Source organism: Cinclus cinclus, chromosome 6, assembly GCF_963662255.1.
Source record: "Cinclus cinclus chromosome 6, bCinCin1.1, whole genome shotgun sequence".
NCBI lineage: Eukaryota > Metazoa > Chordata > Aves > Passeriformes > Cinclidae > Cinclus > Cinclus cinclus.
The window spans coordinates 9,303,869-9,322,503 of record NC_085051.1 but is presented as its reverse complement, the minus strand read 5'-3'; the positions used below and the strand labels follow the sequence as shown (position 1 = coordinate 9,322,503).

The 18,635-nt window shown below is 57.7% G+C and overlaps 4 protein-coding genes across 4 annotated transcripts; all 4 read right to left on the bottom strand.

Annotated features, from left to right (window-relative positions):
• Positions 1-440: 440 nt before the first annotated feature.
• On the bottom strand, positions 441-4,066 carry LOC134045024 (acyl-coenzyme A amino acid N-acyltransferase 2-like). Its single transcript, XM_062494588.1, is given in 7 exon segments — positions 441-1,028; positions 1,351-1,553; positions 2,024-2,493; positions 3,146-3,424; positions 3,465-3,611; positions 3,613-3,665; positions 3,989-4,066. Coding segments are annotated over 7 exon segments (1,818 nt in total).
• On the bottom strand, positions 3,877-5,858 carry CCDC86 (coiled-coil domain containing 86). The gene is made up of 4 exons (XM_062494586.1): positions 5,683-5,858; positions 5,215-5,344; positions 4,809-4,883; positions 3,877-4,219 (listed from the first exon to the last, which is right to left on the bottom strand). The coding sequence occupies exons 1-4, from the start codon at positions 5,856-5,858 to the stop codon at positions 4,100-4,102; spliced, it is 501 nt and encodes a 166-aa protein (XP_062350570.1). The 3' UTR covers positions 3,877-4,099.
• Positions 5,859-6,269: 411 nt separating this feature from the next.
• Positions 6,270-7,945, bottom strand: LOC134045020 (membrane-spanning 4-domains subfamily A member 15-like). Its single transcript, XM_062494584.1, has 6 exons — positions 7,781-7,945; positions 7,461-7,580; positions 7,185-7,241; positions 6,633-6,788; positions 6,398-6,517; positions 6,270-6,278 (listed from the first exon to the last, which is right to left on the bottom strand). The coding sequence occupies exons 1-6, from the start codon at positions 7,943-7,945 to the stop codon at positions 6,270-6,272; spliced, it is 627 nt and encodes a 208-aa protein (XP_062350568.1).
• A 5,108-nt stretch (positions 7,946-13,053) lies between these two features.
• Positions 13,054-15,195, bottom strand: LOC134044855 (membrane-spanning 4-domains subfamily A member 12-like). The gene is made up of 7 exons (XM_062494311.1): positions 14,982-15,195; positions 14,665-14,784; positions 14,233-14,289; positions 13,983-14,108; positions 13,541-13,654; positions 13,369-13,452; positions 13,054-13,074 (listed from the first exon to the last, which is right to left on the bottom strand). Exons 1-7 carry the CDS (start codon positions 15,159-15,161, stop codon positions 13,054-13,056), a joined length of 702 nt encoding a protein of 233 aa, XP_062350295.1. The 5' UTR covers positions 15,162-15,195.
• Between the last annotated feature and the right edge of the window lie 3,440 nt (positions 15,196-18,635).

Here is an 18,635-nt window from a genome sequence, read left to right as displayed (position 1 = left end):
CCACAACTGGGCTGATATATGGCCAACATATGTTCTATGTGTGCTCCATATATGCCATATACATATGTCTAATGTATGTTTTATGTATGTGCTATATATGTTCAATATATGTCCAATATAGGTCTGAACTGTTCTGTATCCTATATCTGTTCCATCTGTATCCAGTACATATCCTACACGTATGTCCAATAAATATCTGATATATATCCAGTATATATATCCCACATGTCCAATATATATCCTATATATATCTGATGTATTCCATATGCATTCAATACCCATCTGATGTATTTCTCAAATATCTGCAATATATATCTCCTAAATCTGTGTCCAATCTTTGTCCCACACATCATCCCCCAACAGCACAGGCAGGAGCCACCACTGGCACTTTATTCCCTGCAGTGACGATTCTGGTGACCCCAGTCCCTTCTCCTCACCCCTCAGAGCTTCATGGTGGCAACCGACCCCAGGTGGAGCTCCAAGAACTGCAGGATCTCCTGCCAGGAATGTTCCTGGGCCCGGGCATGAGGCTGGGGCTCTCCCCCCCATGCCACTGGCCTGGGAGTGCCCCGGATGCTGGAGTTGCTGCACAGGGGGGATCCGGGGGGCTCGATCAGGTGCCCTGCACCAGGATAGGACAGGATCCGGCCGCTCTCTGGTGGCATCCGTGCCAGCGCCAGCTCGGCGAAGAGCTTGCTGTTGAAGCTCCGGTCAGCCTCTCCCACCACAAAAAGCACCTTTCCCCGGATCTTCTCCACCGGGATGGCTGAGGCGCGGTAGGCAGGATCCCGGGGGTCAGCGAAGATGGCCGAGTTGTCTATGGCCCCTACATCGGTGAACTGGATGCGCTCGGTGTAGTAGGGAATGGGAGGGATGCGGAGATCTTTATAGACCAGTGGGTTTCCATGCAGGAAGGCCGTACCGTTGATCCACACCGTGGCCACCACCTGTGGCAGGAAGGTGGCCATGGCCAAGGCCACCTCCGCACCCTTGGAGACGCCCACCACGCCCAGGCCTGGGCCTCGGACCTGAAGCAAGAAGAAATGAAGCCAGATGGGATAATACACAGGGATAATACAGTTACTGGGACATCCCTGGGTGCCAGGACAAGGACGTCCTCATGGGATATCCCCAGCCACTAGGACATCCCACTCACTGGGACATCCCCAGTCCCTGGGACAGTACCCCTGGTCACCTGGACATCCTGCTCACCAGGATGAAGATATCCCCAGGACATTCCTGGTGCCCAGGACAACCCCTGGTGACCTGGACATCCCACTCACCAGGTTGCCCCCAATCCCCAGTAGATCCTTGGCTCACAGGTGCCTTTCTCCACACTCCAGGACTCACCTTGGGATGCCGGAGGAGCAGCTCTGCTGCTTCCTCAAAATATTCCAAGTCCAGCTTAGCCAGGACTCGGGGCAGGTCGTCGTAGGCAAAGAAGGCGAGGGCCAGCACGGCAAAGCCCCGGCTGGCCAAGAGCCCTGCCCGGAACTCGATCAGCCCCCCCGCGCCCCCAAACAGGTCAATGACTCCAGGGAAGGGGCCTGGACCTGCAGGAAGACCAGGAGAATGTCAGGGATGGGGAGTCACCAGAGCTGTCCTGTATCCATGGTTGGGCATCCCAGAGGACACAAGGTCCAGGATCCTGGGGGGTCCCGAGGTTGGGCATCACAAGATCTTGAGGTTTGGTATCTCAAGGATCCTAAGGCTGGACAACCCAGGGATCCCAACTTTGGGCATTCCAGGGGTCCCAAGGTTTGTTTTCCCAGGGGTCCCAGGGCTGGACAACCCAGGAAATATGGTTTAACATCCCAGGGGTCCCAGTGTTGTTTCCCAGGCGTCCCGATGTTTGGCATCACCAGGATCCCAAGATACAGGCTCCCAAGGTGCAGTATCCCAAGGGAATATTGGCCAGGTATCCCAGTGGTCCCAAGGTTTTGCACCATAGAGCTTCCAAGAATGAGCATCCCGCAAGACCCAAGGTTTGATATCCCGGAATTCCCCGCTCCCCAGTGCTCACCAGGAGGCAGGAATAAGGCACCACGGACCCTTCCCTCGCGGATGGGCACCCGCTGCACTCCGGGGCCCACGTACCAGCGCTCGGCCTCGCAGGATCCCAGCGGTTGCTCCTGGGGATTCATGCCCAGGCAGATCCCATCAAACACTTCCAGCCGGACGCGGAAGGGGCTGCCGGCCACATCCCGCTTGACCAGCCGTCGGAAAAGGGTGTCGGGCTGCAGGAACCAGAAGAGCCCCATGGGCCAGACCCCAGAGTAGCTGCCCCCCAGGGCAGCATGGAGCCCAGGATCAACCTCTCCCGCTCCATCAGCACGGAAAAAGGCACGGGATTGGAAGCACTCGCCCTGCTCATCCTTCAGCCATGCCCGGAGGGTGACGAGCTGGGATGGGGACAGTCCCCGAACCCGGATCTGCACTGGCCGGTCGGCTAGCGTGGACTGCGGTGTCACTGTCACCTCCACCATGGTGCACCTGAGAATGGGAATCACCCTGAGCGTGAATCCACAGGGATTGCCACGCCCAGGAGGGGGCTGGTGGCCGGGGTCTGTCTGCAGGGGTCCCCACGGGGGAACCCCAGCACGGGGTTTGTGGTCCAGACAGTTCTGCTGGCATCCCTCCCTTTCCCTGTCCCTAACCCTCCTTCCCACGTCCCCATCCCCTCGTTGTCCCTGTCCCCTCCTTCCCTGGTCCTTGTCTCCTCCCTTCCTGGTCCCTTCATTCCGTGATCCCAGTCCTCTGCTTCCCTGTCCCCATTCCCTCCCTTCCCTTTTCCCCATCCCCTCCTTCCTCACCACCTCCCACCCTCTGACCCCAAACCCCCACTCCAAAACTCACCCGGCAGCCGGGACACCCCTTTTCCATGTGTCTCCCAGCCCCGGCATTCCCAGCACCCACCGTCCCCTCTCCTTATCCTCCTCCCCACCCCGAGGCCGGAGCAGGGTGGGGATGCAGGGGCTCCGAGCCCCCCAATCCCGTGTGCACCCCGCTCCCTCTCCGTGCAGCACGGCAGGCTGGGAACAGGGATGCTGGCCCCAGTCCAGCCCTGGGAGGAGACACGCGGTTCTCCCACATCCGTCCCACCAGGAAATCGGCCCCCGAGGGCCCGAGCTTCTCCTTCTCTTACCCTGCCGGGTAAAGCTTGGGCCGTGGGCTCTGCAGAGGGAGAGGCTCAAGGATTCCTTGGAAATCATTAACCCGGGAATGGAAAGGGCAGAGCCCTCCTGCCCCATGACCCCAGGCCAGGCTGGCACCGGCCACACCCTAAAATTCCTGCCAGCCCCCACTTTCCCTGTGGCAGTCCCCCATCCTGGACATGTGTGGGAGACCCCATGCCAATTCTGAGGGCACCCCCTCCCCCCAAATTGTCATTCCAGGATGAAGCTCCAGGGCCTCACATTCCTATCTTACGTCTTCAGACTGATTCCTGCTGTCCCATTTTCCACCCAAGTGCACCTCTTTGTCCCCCCCATCCCCTCCATCCCAGCTCACAACCACATCCCTTCCCAAGAATGCAGAAAGGGGTGTTCACAGACCAAGAAAAACCAGGAATGTTAAGAAATCCACGTGGATTTCCAACTTCCAGCCCCCACCAAATTCCCAGTGTTGCCCCTCACAGGAAGGTGTGTGATACTGGTTCTCTCTTCCTTGCTGACAGGATCCAGGGCTCATTCGCCACGGAAATTCCCTCTTTGGAGAAAGGGGAACTGCAAGGAATGAGGGGCCATGGCACACTCCAATCCTAGGAATGCCTTAGGGAAGGTCCCAGGTGGAGCACCCAGTCCCCAGAGCCACTGGAGGCGAATCTCAGTTCCTATTCATTTTTATAAGGAAAAGGCAAATTTGGGAAAACAAAGTTCTGTTCCAGCCTCTGGCACCAGGCATATCCTGATTCCACAGGGACTGGGGGATCCAGCAGCTGGTTCCTGTGGAATACAACCCCTCAGCTCTGTCCTGTTGTTTGTCCAACACAGAGGGTCCTGGGGTGATTCCTGCCTGGCAAGCTGAGGAAAAGCCCTTGGAAAGGAGCAGGATCTGTAGGAATCATGGCCTGGGTGTGGCAAGTATCCCAATTCCCGCCTCATTCCATGGCTGCGCTGCGCCTCACTGGTGTCTTCTGGAGCAGGGCCAGAGTATCCCGCTTTTCCACCCGCCTCAGCTGCTTCTTCTTGGCCCTCTTGAGCTTCAGGGGGTTCCGGATCTGGGAAGTGGGAAGAGAGAGGTCATTTCATGGAATCATAGGATCCTGGAATGGTTGGGGTTGGAAGAGACCTTAAGGATGATCCAGTTCCACCCCTGGCCATGGGCACCTTACACTAGTGGAGGTTGCTCCAAGCCCTGCCCTGGAGCATTTCCAGGAATGGACCAGAGTGAGGGAACGAGGCTGGCTGGGCATGGATGGCTCCCAGCCTCCCACTACCAAGGATTCAGGATCTAGGCGGGGAATTATCCCAAAACTAACCCCATCATCACCCACAGATGAGGTCTTCACCACACCCACCCCACGCTCCCAGGTCTCTTCCTGATGGAAAAGCTGTGATTTTCCCACATGGATCCCCCATCAGTGCCACAATTTCCTTGCTCCTTTATCCCTCAGTTCTGGTGTTCCCAAGCTTGGGAGAACACAGAGAACATGCTTCCAGCATGCCTGACTTTGCTGGGAATCTCCCAGTCCTCACAGTATCCTCCAAAGATGGAGACAGGGAGAGGAACTGGAGCAAATTAGAGGTTGCTCCATGGAGGTTGTGGGGTATTCCCAGTGTTGTTACCAGCCAGCAGAGGGGACTCACCACTTGGACAATCTCGGCTTTCCGCTCGTTTTCCAGGCGTCGCTTCAGGTTTTCCTCCCGCCGCCGCTTCTTTTCCTGTAGGAGCAACACCAAAACCTTACCTGTGGATCTCCTTCTCTGGGATTAAACTCAAACCAGCGCCGGTGCCCACCCAAGTGTGAAATCTGTCATTCCAGCAGATTTTCCACCCTGGGTGAGGCTGGAATTGAACCAGGGAGTTTATTCCGAGTCAATGACTTGGAGCATGTGACCGTCAACGACTGGATTTGGCACCAGCACAGGGAATTCTCCATCCCAGCTATCCTTTTCCTGGGCTCTGCCACAGCTCTGACTCCCAGGAAAAGGGCAGAGACATGGGAGTGAGCTTGGGAAAGATGGGAATTCTCCAGCTCCCCAGCCCTGTTACCTCCTTCTCCCTCTGCTTCGCTTCCTCCAGCTGCCGTGCCAGATCCTGGACCAGCTTCCTCTCCTGCCTCTCCTTCATTTTCCGTGCCCAGGAGGTGCGGAGCGCCTTGTCCTGGATCATGTGGGAGAACCTGGGTGGGCACACGGGAGATGTTGGCTCCCCAAATACCTCGGGACGCAGCCGGGGCCACTCCAGCTCTTCTCCAGAATCCCATGAAACTCCGTCAACCTCGGAGCATCCCACGGCATCCCCAGCTCCTCGGCATCCCTTCCAAGTCATCCCAGTTACCGCTGGATTCTTCCTAAAGCTTATGGATACCTCCGGAATACCCTCACAAGCCCCCGAGAGCCCCCCAGACAATCGTGATCCCCTCAAAATTCCCCCAGACCTCATGAACCCCCACACAGCCTTTCTGGAGCCCAGAGCCCACACAAGAACTGCCCCCTCTACTCCCGTCTCCCTTCCCACCTCTTCTTCCCGGGATCCTTCCACACCCGTCCCGACTTGGGCTTGCCCCGCGGGATGGCTACCACCGCCTCCTGACGCTTCTTGCCGCCTTTCCGCCGCCGCCGAGCCGAGGTGGCCCTGCCGGGCCCCTCGGGGGTCGCTCCGGGTCCCGGGGTCTCCCCGTTCTCCCCCTCCATGATCCACGCGGGCCGAGGCGTCGCAGAGAGATGACGTCAGAGTCGCGCTCCCCGCGGAAGCGCGAAGCCAGAGCACCTCCCTGGCCGCCATGTTTGTGCCGGGCAACACCCTCCCTTCACGGCTGTAGCCGTCATCTTTGTGTCGGGCGTGGCCGCCATGTTTGTGCCGGGCAGCACCGGCCAGCGCCGTGGCCGCCGGTAACGGGAACTCCCGGTACCCGAACGTGCCAAACTCCCCCAACACACCCGGGGCGAGGCCCTCCCGCACCCCGAGTAACCCCCGGAGACACGCGCGGGCTGGGCTGGGGGAGAGGCCTTTATTGGGGGCCGAACAAGCTGAGGGCATCCCAGGGCGCTCCGGTACCGGGGACACTCCTGGGATGCTGCACCACGTGCGGGGCTCGGCTGCGGCTACAGCGCCTGGAAAAGCAAAACCAGGGAAATTCAGGGAAATCTCTGGGAGGCACCCAGGAACGCCCGGAGGAAGGAAGGGGTGCATCTGCATTCCAGGGATTCCCGTGGATCCCCGCCTCCCTCACCAGCTGGGTGTATGTGTGCTGCCGGACTGTGTCGTATCCAAACGCCAGAACCGCCACGGCCACGCAGAATTCCAATAGGCTGAGGATCACCAAGATGGAATCCAGCACGTTGGTCAGCATCTGCAAGGAGGAGGAGAACTGAAAGATTCTGGGATCCACCAGCCAAACACGACCTGGATCCCTGAACACCTCAGCTGGAGACTCGGACTCCCCGCACAATCCCAGGTGTCCATACCTTGCTGTGCACGCTGAGGCACCATTCTGGGCGGATCTGGAAGGGCCCGGGGTTCTCGCAGCCGGGAATGTTCCGGGTGATGGCTGTGCCATGGATCCCAGTGGCCACCAGCGTTCCCAGGACAACTCCCACATTGACCACACAGCAGGTCTTGACCTGTGGGAAGCACCTGATGACATGGACCCAGGAAGAGCTGCTTCCCACAAGGATTATTTAACTAGGATCAAAGATCTCCTGGAGAAGCCGCCCAGTTTTGTATCACTCATCCCACAGTGACTCCAGAGCCACGAGGGTCTCCTGGACCTTTCATTCCCCTCATCCCACAGTGACTCCAAAGCCACAAGGGCCTCCTGTGGACCTTTTGTCCCCCTCATCCCACAGTGCCCCTGACCCCCATCCTGTGCTCCATGTGGGAGTGATGGACACTTCTTGAGGAGAAGACTGGCCTGTGGATCCTGTGGGATTAATCCAGGCTGTGGAGGGGTCCTGGCAGTTGCTGGAAGGGACAAAAGGAATGGGGGGACACCTTGTCCCTTCCAGCCTGGATCTTACCAGCACAGAGCTGTCTCTCTTTTCACTTTCCACCAGCAATGAGCCCGAGACCAGGAGCTACTTGGAAAACAGCAGAAATTGGTGTCAGCAGCAAGGCACCCTTCCCTGTCACCCTTCCTGCTGTCCCTCCAGCTGGGAATTGGGGTTCAGGGATGCACAAACACCCCTAAATGTGTGTGTGTGGGGGGGTGGGACAGTGGACACCTGGTGACCCTGGGATATTGTCCCCAGTCCACCAGGATTCCCTGAGATTCCTATGTCCTCATCCCAACTTACGAGGATCCCCAGCCAGAAGAGGATCCCACTGGCCACAGGGAGGGAAGGGTTCCTGTGCTCCGACACTGTCAGGATGATCCCAAAGCAGATGTGGATGATTCCGGTGAAGATGTGGATGGTCTGAGGAAGGATGAGGGAGAGGGATCCCAATCCCATTGCTGTGAGATGCATCCCACCCCAATCCCACGTCACAGTGCCAGGAAGGGACTGGGAGAGGCACCTGTCCCAACATCCCCTCCACTCAGCCTGGGGGAACCTCCAGCAGGACAATCCCTGCAGATCCCCAATCCTTGCTGGGCCCCTGGAAGGCCATGTCTCACCCCCAACACCTTGGGATGAGCCCTCAGGAAGACTTGCGTTTGGAATGAGGTCCTGGCAGGTGCCTTGGAGCCTGAGGCCAGCTGGGCCGCCCGGGGATCCGTGGCCGGGATCACCTCCGTGATGATCCTCACACTGCCGGCATCGGTCACCGTGGTGGTTGCCATGGTCTGGGAACGAGCCCAGGAAGCTGAAGGAATTCCCAGGTGCCTTCCTCCTCCTCTTGATCCTCACCACAATCCCTTTGCTGTCCGAAATCCCTGGGAGGTGCCAGCCAGGCAGGGACACGCTTCTGCTGCCCTTTGCTCCCTGCGGGAAGCTCGCTCATGGAATGCTCGTCAGGCCCCTCTTGCTCAACGAGGTGGCTTTGCCAATGGAGGCTCCCAAAATCCTGCACGGGAAGAGGGAGGGAGAGAGGGAGGGACAGGGAGCCCCTCCCTGGGCTCTGCAGCCTTAGGAAGGGTTGGATGCTTTTCCCTCAGGATGCTCCAAGACCCGCTTTACCAGCAACAAGTGAGTCCTTTCCATCCCAAATTGTGGATGCTTTGCATGGGAATCACTCCTACAATTAGCTTGGTACCTCATGAGGTGTCCGTAACCTAACCCTTCCCATTTCCCAGGGAAAACTCAGATTCAGACAGGAAACTTCATAAAACCCATTATAAAGGAAGCTCCTTTATTGCTGTTTTTGGGAATTCTCCCTCCTCCATCCCTGTGGATTTGTCCCCAGTGAGGACACACCGGAGGGATTCAGGGATCCCTGGCCATCTCCCTCAGGAGCCAGAGGGAAAGGAGATGCTGTTATTTATGATGGGAAGTGGGAGCTCATGCTGGGAATAGAGCCACCACACATGCTGAGGGGATCCCGAGGGATTCAGAGGCCTCTTCCTGCCTCCATCCCTCCCTCCTCCCAGAAAATAGCCGTGTCCTTTTCTCCAGGAACATTGGGATACCCTATGCTGACCTGGAGGACCTCCCAGGTTTCCTGGATGTCTGATGTGAACAGGGTAGGAATTTCTTGGTGGAACGGGAATTTTTAGGTCCAGGAGTCTGGCATCGCCCCGACAACTCTCTCTCTGCCTGGGAAAGGACAGGACTCCAGCTGACGATTTCAGGAGCAGGTGGAGCTTCCAAAACTTTTGGAAGTTTTTTCCTTCCCTCTGGCTCTAGAGGGAGCTGAGAGGCCGCCTTTGGAAGAACCGAGCTTCTAGAGCTGGGGAGAGGCTTCCTGTCCTGGAGCCGGCTTGGAACAACCTGGGCTAGCGGGAGGTGTCCCTGCCCGCGGCAGAGGGGTGGAACTGGATGATCCTTAAGGTTCTTTCCATCCCAGACCATCCCAGGATTCTGCGCCCTCCCCATGCTCCCACACACCAGGGAATGGGACACCCCCTCCAAACCAGCCTAAATCATATCCCAAAAAACAGCTGGAAGAACAGACCTGGAAAGCAAAGAGCAGCAACTCACGTCTCCATCCCAGCTCCAATGGCATTCCTCCATCCCACCCATGACCTTCCTCCATCCTGCATCCCTGATGGAAGCATGCACTTGGCCTTGTAAAGGGCTGCATCTGGCAGCACGGCTTTCCAGGAAAAACATGGACATGGATGAGATTCAGCCTCTTCATCACATTCCTGATGCCTCAGAGCCTTTAATTCCTGCTGGTGCCTCATCCCTCTCAACACTCCAGTCCTAACAATCCCAGGGATCTTGTTCCAGCCCTGGGAAGGAACACTTGAGCCCCCGTGAAAATTCTGGGATCCCCTCTTTAGCTTTTAGGCAGCCAGGGTATCCTCCACCATTATCCACGGCTCACATTCCCAGCCAAAACCACCCTACACTGTGGATTTCCTCCCAAATCCGCCTTTCCAGATTCCTACAGCATTCCAGAAGTTCCAGCCTTGCAGCCAGAAACAGCCATGACTGCCCTTAGCCCCAAAAACCCCACTTTCCAAGCGAGTTATCCATGGAAAAAGCACTTTCCCCCTTCCTAAATAAACCCAGGTCCAGCTGGGGATGGCAGGAGCCCAAGGTAAGATGTTAGGATTTGTTTTGGAAGTGGATTCCAGAGGAGGTGAAGCTTTGAAGCAGATGCAGGGCACACCAAGGCCGGGTGGTGGAGCTTTCCAACCTTTTCTTTGCAGGAATTTTTGGCTTTGTAGATTTATACAACACATTCCTTGGATTTTAATGTTCATTTTCCTGTTTGCTAGGACAAGTTCTGGATGGGGGAAGCCTGGCTGGATGCTCGGGGGGATCAGCGAGACCCTCCCAAATTCCCTCCCACCAGCACAGGACAAAATTTATGAGCCTGGTGGAACCAAAATTCTTTTTCCAACCCCAAAATCCATGAGTTTTTTTTCCAAAGAAAATAGATTACGATGGAGAAAGTCTCTCCAAAGAAACTTGCTGCTTCCTGGGACAAACTTTATATCCCCATAAAAATACCAAAAGTCAACATTTTGCTTTGCTTCCAGGTGTTTCTGCTTCCCACAGGGCTCTTTCCATACTGATTCCAGAAAGAAACTCATGTTTTCTGGGAAAGTTTTCCAGTTTTTTTGGTTTTTAACATCCCTGTGTCCATCCTGGATTAGGGAATCCAGAGCTGGGAGCAGGCAGGAGGCTGGGGGTAGGGACAGTGCTGCCTGTTGGGGTGATCCATACTTGGCATTTGGAACACGGTGACATCGCTCCCAAACCGTGTCCCAAATGTGTCCATCAACCCCTGCACGTGACATTCCAGCCTTTGATCCACTCATTCCCAGGAAAATGCCTAAGGCTACAGAAAAGTTCCATTACTTCTCCAAGTCTTCACCAGCATCGACTTCCCCTGGCCGTCCGGGAATGGGACCTTAAACACTTCCAGGGATGGGGCAGCCACAGCTTCTCTGGGAAATCCATTCCAGTGCCTGACCACCATTACAGGGAAGAATTTCTTTCCAATATCCCATCTATTGGCAGTGAGAAGCCATTCCTCCTTGTACTGGCCCTCCAGGTCCTTTTCCAAAGTCCCTCTCCAGCTCTCTTGGGGCACCTGTAGGTGCTGGAAGAGCCTCCAAGATCTCTCTCTTCCCAAGGGGAAGAGCCATTGGGACACCCCAATCCCAGTCCATCTCACAGTTCTGCTTTCCAGCTCCTCCAAGGGTTTTGGTTTTCCTTTTCCTTTCCATAACCAGCAGGGACACAAAACTCTGTGGTTCCTGTCACCTGCTATTCCCAATTCCTGGAAGTCCCCCCTCCTCCCAGGGCTGAAAATTCCCACCTAAAAATAAAAATATTCCCACAGGGCCTTAAACACTTATTCCAGCATTTTCAGGGAAAGCCACATCTAAACACTGGGATATTCCATGAAAACAGACCCTGAAGCCAGTGGAGGAGAAGGAAGCCTCTTTCCCAGGAAACCACCGCACTGGGAAAACACAGAGCTTGGATGAGAGGCGGGATGGCTTCATGGTGGTCCCCATGGAGCCAGGAGAGGTTGGGATGCTCCAGAGCCACAGGTGAAGAGCCAGAACCATAATGGGTTGTGGCCACAGGATGAGCAGAGGCAGCCTGTTCATCCTACTCCCGAAATCCTTGGGGCTTTTCCTACTGATCAGGCTCATTATTTTTTCAGAGCTGGGAACAGAAATAACTGACAGGGAGTGAATAATCCATGAGGCTTTGGCTGAGCAGCCAGAGCATTGTCAGGGAGCGTGAATAGGAGAAAGAAAACACTTAAGTCACCCCAAAACCTAGGGGAATGTTCAAGGAAACAGGCAATGAACAAGAAATTCCTTGAACAGGAATGTTCAAGGTCACTGATCCCACTCCGGCACTGGAGGGGAAGTTTGGGATGGATCCTGTCCCCAAAAATTAAGAGGATCCTCCCACAGGGTGCTGGGGACTCATCAGGATGTTCCCACCCCTTGGAAAATCAGCACTAGGGTCTCTTTTCTCACCTCCATTCTACCTTTCCATTTCCATAAGCTTGGGGTGCTCCTTAAATAACTTGATGCCACTGGATGCTAATCCCCACATCGCTAAATCCACCAGCATTCCTGCAGGAATGCAGGGTAATGAAGGGTGCAGGATAATTAAGGGTGGACCCATAAATGAGCTTGTCAGGAGCCAACAAACCTGGTCCTGTTCAAAATTATCCCAGAGCTGTTTTCCTTCCCTGAAAACAAATGAAATTTTAGGAATTGCTGCACGGATAAGGTTTGGGAGCACGTCTCAGCTTCGTTCCTGCCACCCAGGATTGTGGGAACAGGGAGCACATGTCACTGATGTCCCCATGTCACCCCACAGAGCAGCTCCATCCCCGGGGCAGCTTCTCGGGTGGCGGAAGAACCGGGATGTGCTGGCGTCACCAGCATCGCCACTGGCTGCCCGGCTGCTCTGGCCGAGCTAAATATAGCGGAACTGTGCTGGAATGGTGGGGGGGGGGGGCTTGGGAGCAGAATTCCCTCAGGAGACTAGGTACCCTTGTTTAGAAGGTGGAATTCCAGCAGGAGAGGGGAATTAGAGGGGAAGAATTCCCTCAGGTGACCAGGTACTGAGGGGTTTATGGGGACAGAATTCCCTGAGAGTCAGGTACTAGGGTTTAGGAGGATGGAATTCCCTCAGGAGAGGGGTTGTGAGGAGCAGAACTCCCTCAGGAGAGCAGGCACCAGGAATTTAGAGGAGCAAAACCCCCTTGGGAGCAGGTGCCAGGGATTTAGGGGAGCAGAATTCCCCTCAGGGAAAGCAAGCAGGTACCAGGAGTTCAGGTGGGCAGAATTCCCTCAGGAGAGAGCAGGTATCTGTAAATCGGGCAGGATGAGCCTCTTGCCTGAGGGACAGAAGCTCTGTGAGGGGGAAGTGTAGCTCCCAAACTGAAAATCCCCAAATTCAGGAGACACAAGCCTGGAGAGAGCATTTATTTCCAAGATAAAATGAAGCCAAGAGGGGACGAGCCGAGGTAGATGCTCCAATGACCCGCCCAGCTTCCAGCACACATCAGGGTCACTTCAAACCACCAGACCAACGGGAATTCCTGAACCCAAACATGAGCAAACCCCAGAATCGCACCAGGGATTTACAGGCAGGAATTGCCCAAGATTCCCCCCTGGAGAAGCCCCTTCCCACAGCAACCAGCAAGTAGAGCCCCTCAGACAGGGGCAGGGAATTTGGGGGTGTCCCTGGCTTTTGGGGGGGGGGACCAGCACATCCCAGCTGGCAGCAAGTGGGAGGAGGATGCCATAGCCCTGGGATTTAGGAGCGATGGAGGCAGGATCCCATTCCAACATCCTCTGTGTCAGACTTCGGGAGCAGCCAGCTGCAAAAAGACCAGGAGGTGTTTTGGAAAGGGGGCAGAATTTGGGGGGATCCCCCCAGCACCCACCACCCACAAGGGTTTGGGATCTCCTCCCCATTCCCAGAGCAGAGGGGTGGATGCTCCAGGATGCTCCCTGGGGATTGGGGTGTGATTATTTTTCCGGGATGCTTCCTGGGGATTGGGGTGGGATGTTTTCCCAGGGAGGGGACACTGATGCCAGCAGGACAGGGACTGTCATCCCAGGAGCCACCCCAATGCTGATTCTCCTGCTTTCCAGGTTATTCCTTGGATCACCTCGCTGTAGCTGGGAGGCTGAGGCAGCTCCGCCGGTGGCACGGCCAGATCCACACGGGTGGCACTGGGGACAATCAGCATGGCCTGGGAAACACCGGGATTATGGGGGACACTGGGATCGTGGGAGGCAATTTTTGGGATCCATCCCTGCCACCCCACCCCCTCATCCTACCTCGTTGGAGCTGAGGCGGGTGGCCCGGCACCAGAAATTGGCAGTGGCCACGGCGATGCAGAATTCCAGGATGGTGAAGGTGAGCAGCACGATGGAAATCCCATTCCCTGCGAGCTCCAGGATGGGGAAAACCCCATTAGTAACCCCACCCCCAGCAGCACCCAGGAGGAGGAATACCGCACAAGCCAGCATTCTGTGGCTCCCCCTTCCCCTCCCTCTGTGTCCCCAGCTCCAAGCCCTCCATCCCGCCGTTTTTATGGCTCATGGATGCTTCCGGGGGTGACTCATCTCCCGAGGTACCAGCCTAAAATAGGTCACGCCGGCAGAGGAGAAACTGCCACCCCAAGAGGGATTTGGGAAAAGGCATAACACCCCCTGAGGGTTGGAGAAAAGGGCTGGGGGGGTTTCCAAGGGGCTGGAATTCCACCAAGTGGGATTTTACCAGGACGAGATCGCTGTAGTAGCTGGAGCGGTAGAGCCCGTTGAGGTTGAGGTCCACGATGAAGGCCACGATTCCCAGGAGTGCAAAGATGGCACTGATAACGTTCATGGTCTGGCTGCCCTTCACCTGCGGGCACCCAGGGGGCTTTGGGGGGGGGGGGGAGGGGGGGTGGCAGACCCCCCCAGAATCCCAGAGGGACACCCAACCCACCCCATGGGATTACTCCTGGTGTGCTCCTGGGAAAACTCACCGCACATTCCGTGGGGCTCTTCTCGGCGCCGATGGAGAGGCACCCGGAGATGATGAACTGCAGCAGGAGAGACGGGGCTCAGCTGGCACTGAGGGCACCCCAAACCTGCCCAGAGGTGGCACTAACGGGGCACAGGGGACACGGTGACCCCCACTCCCCCCCCCCCCCCCCCCCACCCTTGTTTTCCAGCTGCCGAGGCCTTGGGAACTGCAGGTGCATCATTCCCGGTGGGCACCCTTTCCAATGGGTGTCCCACCTGCTGGCATCCCCCCACCCCCCACCAGGATTCCCTTCCTTGTGGGCATTGCTCCCTGGTGAGATGCTCTTCCTGGTCGGCATCCCACCACCCTAGGCAGACTTTTTCGGGGGGTATCCTTCCCTGGTGGGTATCTTTTCCCAGTGGGAATCCCTTCCCACTCCCTCAGCACGCACCGACACGCCGCCCAGGAAGGGGATCTCTCCGATGACGAAGACGGAGGTGTAGACATTAGTGAGCGTGGTCAGGACGATCCCGAAGCCGATGTGCATGAATCCCGTCATAATCTGGATGGTCTGGGAGAGCGGGATGGGTAGGACTGGGGTCAACTCAACCCCCCCTCCCACAGAGCCACGCTGGGAATGGGGGACGCCTTAGTCCCAGCGCCTCTCCAGAGACACTGGATACCCTGAGGAATCACCAGGAATCCCCCGGGAATGGGCTGAGGGGGCATTTTCCAAGGGTTTCTCCCCCCGACCACCCCAAAACTCACCCCCATGACGCGGTTCTTGCCCTTGGGGAGGGTCTCCGCCGTGTACATGACGGCACGGCTGCCCAGCCGGAGGCTCCCCATGCCCTGCATGAGGAGAGCGGGGGGCACCGGGACCCCCCGGAGCAGCCCCGGTCCCCACCGGGGCCGCCCCCGCCCCACCCCGCCACAGCCCACGCCCATTGGCTGAGCCCCGTGACGTCAGCGGCTGCGGCATTCCCCCCCCGGGGCACCGCCCAGCCCACGGGGGACACGGGGGGACACGGGGGGATGGAGGGGACAGCCCCCCCAAAACCCGGGGAGGTGCGGGAGGTAGGGCTGCGTGGGGCTGGGAGGATGCTGAGTTAGGCGGGAAGATGCTCCATGGGCATAGCTCTACGGGGTGGGGGGAAATTCCCAGTGTTGCGCTCCCCCAATTCCCGGCAGGGCTCCAGGACACCGTGTTCCCGCCGGGAAGCGCTGCTCATCCCAAAAAGGACACGCAAGGGAGTTAAGGAAATCGGGGTGCCAGCCCTCTCCCGAAAGTGCCCCCCCCCCACCACCCCCGCAAGATGCACGTTCCCCCCTCATTCCCGCTCCTTCCAGCTCCACGCCGTGTTTACAGGAGCGCAGAAAGAAAAATAAAAGAAAAAGAAAAAAGATAGGAAAGAAAAGAAAGAAAGAAAAAAAAAAAAAAAACAAAAACCAAAACAAAACCACCCCGCAGCGAATTCCTGGAAGAAGAATCCATCAAGGGCCATTAGGCTCCTGCGGCTCCTCCCCGCAGAGCGAGGGGCATGGGCGGGAGGGACGGCACACAGGAGCGGAGCTGGGCACTGCCCAGGGACGATTTCCCTTGGATCACCTTTCCCGGGAAGGGGTGGGCATGAATAGCCTAGATCTGTTCCCTGCTGCAGGGAGGGAGGAGTAGAGGGGATCCCCCACACTTTCCCCCCAAGCTGTCTTCGTTTCCCATTTTTAGGGTGTCCAGCCCCGAGGACAAGGAGCCAAGAGCTCCAGGCAGAGGATTAAACATGAAATCAGGGAATAATGAACATCCCGGGAATGAGAGAGGCAAATGATACCACCCTATGCCCCAAAATTCATGGAGGATACCCCTGTACCCCATCCTGAACCGGCCAACACCACACCCCATAGAGAGATCTTGTTATGGGTTTCGAAGGCCACGGGAGACTCAGAGCCATGGATCCCGAGAGGAATCTGTGGATCTGGGAGGGGACCCCCCATTTCCCTGGAGCAGTAACATTCCCCAGGGAGGAATACCACAGCCAGGAGCTCTGTGGTCAAGGGGAGGACATTCCCATGCTGGATGTTGTCCGGGAGGAGCTGTGGGAAGGAGTGGAATTGGGACTGGGGGTGTCACCCAGCTAAGAGCAGGAGGCAGAAAACCCATGGGGTGTCAGGGTCTCCTCTCTCCTACCCTACACCCATCTCTTTCAGGGACACACAGGAATGGTGTCCCCATTCCTCACCTCCGGGGTGGCCCCACAGCTCAGAAAGGGGTGCTCCAGGTGGTGTCCATCCCTGCCGGGTCACCCCACAGCCAGACACCAGGCTCAGATCCCCAGCGGTCACTCAGGACAGTGGCCAGCACTGAGAGCCACACACGATCACTGTCGACAGAGACTGGCATGGCAAGCACAAGCAGGGCTGTGACAGGGATTTGGAGACCCCCATCATCCTTCCCCCCATGCCCAGAGCAGGGAGAACGACCCGGGGTCACCGGCCCATCCTTCTCCTGAGAGAGGGCAGCCAGATCCCCCAAACACCCAGAGCATCCTGCACAGAGGCTGGGGCTGCAAGGAACAGCACAAAGCACATTCCCCTGGGAGCCTCCATTGGGACAGGGATGGAAAAGGGGAGAGGACTTCCCCCAACGATGGCTTTAACACCTGGGAGGAGGGTGGTGGCCATGGGCCTCCCACTGGGAAGCTGGGTGGGGCGGGCCTACCCCTTGCACCCACCTGGGGCTCCTTTCCAGAGTCCCCCAGGGATTTGACCCTGGACACTCATCCCACCTGGAAACATGGATTGTTCCATAGGACACTTCAAAGTTCCTGAGGAGAGCAACTAAAGCACCCATGTGTGATTCACAGTATTCCCATCCTGAATCCAAATGCAGCTACTGGGAAGAAAGGAACCCTCTCCCAGCCCAAACTCAGTTCTTTGGGGAAATGCTGATTTATTTAAAACAGAGCATCCTCAGAAGAATCTGAGCTGCCAATAGAAGCCTCATCTGGCTTGGAGGAGCTCCCCGGAGATGGGGGAACTCCACCTCCCTTTGCCTCTGGAGGATCTTCTCCGACTTGGAACGTAGGGCATTCCCCTTTGGCTGCACTGCCGTGCCGTGGGAGCTGTGGATTGGCCACCGGTGGCTCCAGGACACTTCCTGCTGTGCCACTTGCTGCTGGGAACTCCTCACTGGAGCAGGCCGGGCTCCCAGTTTGACTTCCAGGCTTTTCTTGGCCATGTGCATCCTCAGGGCTGAGCAGGCTCCGCTGATATCAACAGATCTGGTGGAGCATGGAGAGACGTCCGTGGCATCTTCTCCATCTGGAGTCTGGCAGCTCCCACTGAGGCTCGAGGAGCATCGGAGGCTCTCGGAGGAAGGGGGTGAAGCTTCCTGCCTCTCCTGGGAACGCCTCACTGGAACAGGCTGGGCTCTCAGCTTCACTTCCAGGTTCTTCTTGGCCACATGCATCCTCAAGGATGAGCAATTTCTCCTCACGCCCGGAGCTCCAAGGGAGCAGTGAAATCCCTCCGTGGGCTCTTCTCCATCTGGAGTCTGGCAACTCTCACTGGGGCTCCGAGAAGGATGGAGGCTCCCAGAGGAGCTGGAGGAGGCACAGCAGAGCAGGTGGCCTCGCTCTAGCAGCTGCTCCAGGTCCTCCCACGACAGCTGCCACATCCCCGAGTCCCACGGGAAGGACACCCCGGGCCACAGCGGCGTCACCAGGTCCTGCAGCTCCCGGGCCGCCGTGGCACAGGGGGTGCAGCCGGGGCCGCAGCCGCAGGGGATGTACAGGGGGCTCCCGGGGGCAGCCGGGCCCTGCCGAGGGCTCTCCTCAGCCGGGGCCCAACCGGGAGCCCCCGGGGCTGCTCGGCTGCGCCGGGAACCCCTGGCCCGGCTCCGGAGGCGCTTCCGGGCCTTCCAAATGCGGGTGGCCAGCAGGGTGGCTGTGCTGGCCACCAGCACGACAAGCGTGGGGAGCAGGAAACCCATGGCTCCGTCCATGTCCCATTGTGGCCGTAGTTGGAGCCAGGGGGTGGAGGCACGTGTCCTGCAGAGACACCGTGCTGACGTCACAGCGCTGCGGGTGCGACACCTGTGTGACGTCACAGCCCCGCCTCGCCCCAGCGCTCACCCCTTTGTGACGTCACGGCCCCAGGCAGCCCACCCCGAATCCAAACCCAGCTACTGGGAAGGATATGAAACCCATCCCCATATACCCAGTACACCAGCCCCGCACAAAGGGTGGGAGCACATCCAGGACACTTCCAGCACCTCCTGACGCCACTGAGGGACCGCCGGGTCCGCCGGCGACTCCCGCCCGCTGCGGGGCTGGGAATGGGATGTGCAGCGCTTCCCTCCGGAACTAATGTTCCCGCCACTTTTCCCGGCCGGACCACGGGCGGGGCGTGTTTGGGGACGGACCA